Source organism: Panicum hallii, chromosome 5 (assembly GCF_002211085.1).
Source record: "Panicum hallii strain FIL2 chromosome 5, PHallii_v3.1, whole genome shotgun sequence".
In the NCBI taxonomy this organism is placed as follows: Eukaryota; Viridiplantae; Streptophyta; class Magnoliopsida; order Poales; family Poaceae; genus Panicum; species Panicum hallii.
Window position 1 is genome coordinate 49,012,548 of NC_038046.1, and position 3,077 is coordinate 49,015,624.

A 3,077-nucleotide genomic window follows, 5' to 3' on the forward strand; every position below is an offset into this window, starting at 1 on the left:
AACTGATGGCTAATTCCACTAAATGCATAAACAATGCAATCCTTTTCATTAAGGGCCTGTTTAGTTCCACCAAAACGCAAAATGCAAAAACGCAAAATTTCACTGTAGCAAAGGAATCTTGCTAATTTGAAGTACTAAATGAAGTCTATTTGCAAAACTTTTTGCATGGATGGGTTGTAAATCACGAGACGAATCTAATGATGCTAATTAATCCATAATTAAGCAATAATTAGCGGATGGTTACTGTAGCATCACTGTTGCAAAACATGGATTAAGTAGGCTCATTAGATTCGTCTCGCGATTTACAACCCATCCATGCAAAAAGTTTTGCAAATAGACTTCATTTAGTACTTCAAATTAGCAAGATTCCTTTGCTACAGTGAAATTTTGCGTTTTGCGTTTTTACGTTTTGGTGGAACTAAACAGGCCCTAAAAACCAGATCCTTTTGTTCTACACGCTTGAGAATAATGGAAACGAAAAAAGAAAGAAGGCATGTCCAAGGCTGAGCCTCCCTCTTCCTTTTCTTCACCTTACTGCTAAGGCAGCTTTTCGGACCTAAAAGATACTGTACTACCAACGTTCTTTTCTATGCGTGCACTACAGGTATACACCTTTTTTTAAAAGAAAAAGATACTGCGTTACCAACGTTTTTCTTCTCCTTTTTTATGCGTGCACTACAGGTGAAGGAATGAACACCGTGGAAGCAAGGCTGGCGTAGGCATCAATCAGTGCATGGTCTGGTCAGCCCAATCTAATGTTTTCCTCTAGATCTAAACCTTTTAGATAAGAGAACAGTGCACTACAGTATTTTAATTTTTTTTCCCCATGGATGCTTGCAAATGCCTGGGCGGCGGAGATTACAGGTTGGACCTTAGATGCTTGCTCGCGCACTTCGAGGCATCTGGCAAAGTGGGTAGGCGGCCAGATTATTGTGTCTTCCACTTCAATTTTTTCTTCTCCGGGACCAGACATTTCCTTCCTCTGCCGAGGCGGCAGATTTACATGATTTCCTCTCAGCCACAGAGATCTACGGACCTCAACAGTACACCTCGCGATGAAAATAAAAATGGGTAACAAAAAAAAATATACGTGCACAACTGTCGGTGGACGAGGCACATGTGCATGGTCTCTCCAACGGTAAAAGAGAGGCACAGGGAAAAATAAGCATGGACTTCTGAATTTTTATTTATCTCACAGGCTGACAGGCATCAACACAGGACGGCTTTCCCTACTGGCAAGCACCTCAATGGACAAATTCCAGAACAATCACCAAGCGAGCTGGGGAAACCCATCATTCTTTTCATTGGCATATTTTAGGTTCATTGTGGGTTTTTTTTTAAAAAAAAGGGGTTATTCTTTGGCATGATCAAAGCAGTTAGATCTTCTAGAAGAGAGTATGGTCATGCTATAGATCATTACTTTGTTGCCCTCCTTGTACAATTTACTAGAAGTTTTTGTACCGACCGACACATATAAATCACAAAGGAAAAGAAGAAGGGGTAAATAAAATGGAATCAAAATTACAATTAAAATTTACTAGAATACACAAGACGAATCGGTCACCAGTTCAGTTCACCCACCCACCACCTCTAGTGTAAGTGAAGGAACAATTCACTAACTCACTCGGCAGATCTACCACTGCAGCAGCAGCAGCAGCAGCCCGGAGAGCATCACTGCCAGCAGCGTCGCTGCCGGCGACCAGGCGGCGGAGTAGTGCGGCGGCGGCGGGCTGTAGTAGTAGAAGGGGAAGTAGGGCAGGAACGGGTTGGGCGGCGGCGGGGTCGGGTAGGCGCCGCCTCCGCCTCCGCCGCCCTGCTGGGAGGCGCCGTTGTTGCCGCCCCCGCCGCCCGGGGACCCGCCGGTGGGCGGCGGGTAGTAGAAGCCACCTCCGGTGGACGCAGGAGGGGGCGGGGACGAGTAGACGATGGGGCCGCCGCCACCGCCTCCTCCGCCGCCGCCGCCGGAGGGGGCGGGGTAGGAGGGCGGGGGCGGGCAAGGCGTGGTGACGGGCGCCGGGGGCGGGGACGGCGGCGGGTAGTAGGAGGGGTTGCAGGGGTTGTCGCAGGACGCGCAGAGGGTGCAGGTGGTGCCGTCCTTGAGCACGATGGTGGCCGGCGCCGGGTCGGCGGCATTGGCGCCGACGAGGAGCGCGAGGAGGACTGGGAGGAGGAGGAGGTGAGCGGCGGCCATGGTGGTGGTGCGGGAGACAGGGGGGAGAAAGGGAGAGGTGATTGGGACGGGAGTGTGTGGAGTGGAGTGACGGGGTACTTAATTTGGAAGGAGGATGGCGTGGTCGGCTGGCTGCCTTTTGTTTAGTCCCCGCTCGCACTTGGTCACTTTCACGTAACCGCACGTTCGTTTTGGCCTCCCCTTCCTCGCGCCTGCGTGCGTCAACTGGCTAGAACAGATGCGGCGGCTTCGCCTGGAGACTTTTTGTTTCGTGAACCTAGGGGCCGGCCTCTCTTCAGGCCTCAACTTTGAAATTGAACACTGGACAAATCTGAGGCTTCCAGGTGAATAAAGCCGATGCAATGCTGGCTGCTATACGGTGTGTTATTTTTTTGTGTTGGTTTTGTGACAGCTCTTCCCAGAAATCTTCAGAAACACCTGATGGGGGATCAAACCAACGTAGTCTCCAGTCAACCAACGGATACTTGCAACATTGGACTCGCTAGAACTGCCTTCGAGTAATGCATGTTCCGCATGGCCCTACCAGAGTAGTTCCAGCTCCAGATGGCGCGAGCTCAGTTGTCAGACCGTGAGACCAGACCACCCAGCGTTGCGACCAACTGCTACTCTACCGCGACATGTGCTCCGCCTCCAGTGTCGAAGCTGCGGGATGGCGAGTCCAAGCAGGGGCAAAGACTCTGGCAGGAGACGAACCCCACGGGGCAGGGGCGGGTCGGAAGCTGCGCGGAGGCACCACCGCACCAGGATGGAATCTAGCCTTGTTCGTTTTACACGTGCGGACGGGACGACGCGGGCATTCCTGCCTGCGTGCCATGTCTCGCCGGCCGGGCGGGCACGCGTGGCGTGGAGCATTGTCGGTCGGCGGCTGGGAGAGATGCTCTCGGCC

At 51.9% G+C, this 3,077-nt stretch overlaps 1 protein-coding gene across 1 annotated transcript; it reads right to left on the bottom strand.

Moving 5' to 3' along the window:
* Positions 1–1,154: 1,154 nt before the first annotated feature.
* On the bottom strand, positions 1,155–2,389 carry LOC112894564 (formin-like protein 7). The gene has a single exon (XM_025962314.1). The coding sequence runs from the start codon at positions 2,189–2,191 to the stop codon at positions 1,634–1,636; it is 558 nt and encodes a 185-aa protein (XP_025818099.1). The 5' UTR covers positions 2,192–2,389; the 3' UTR covers positions 1,155–1,633.
* Positions 2,390–3,077: the final 688 nt, after the last annotated feature.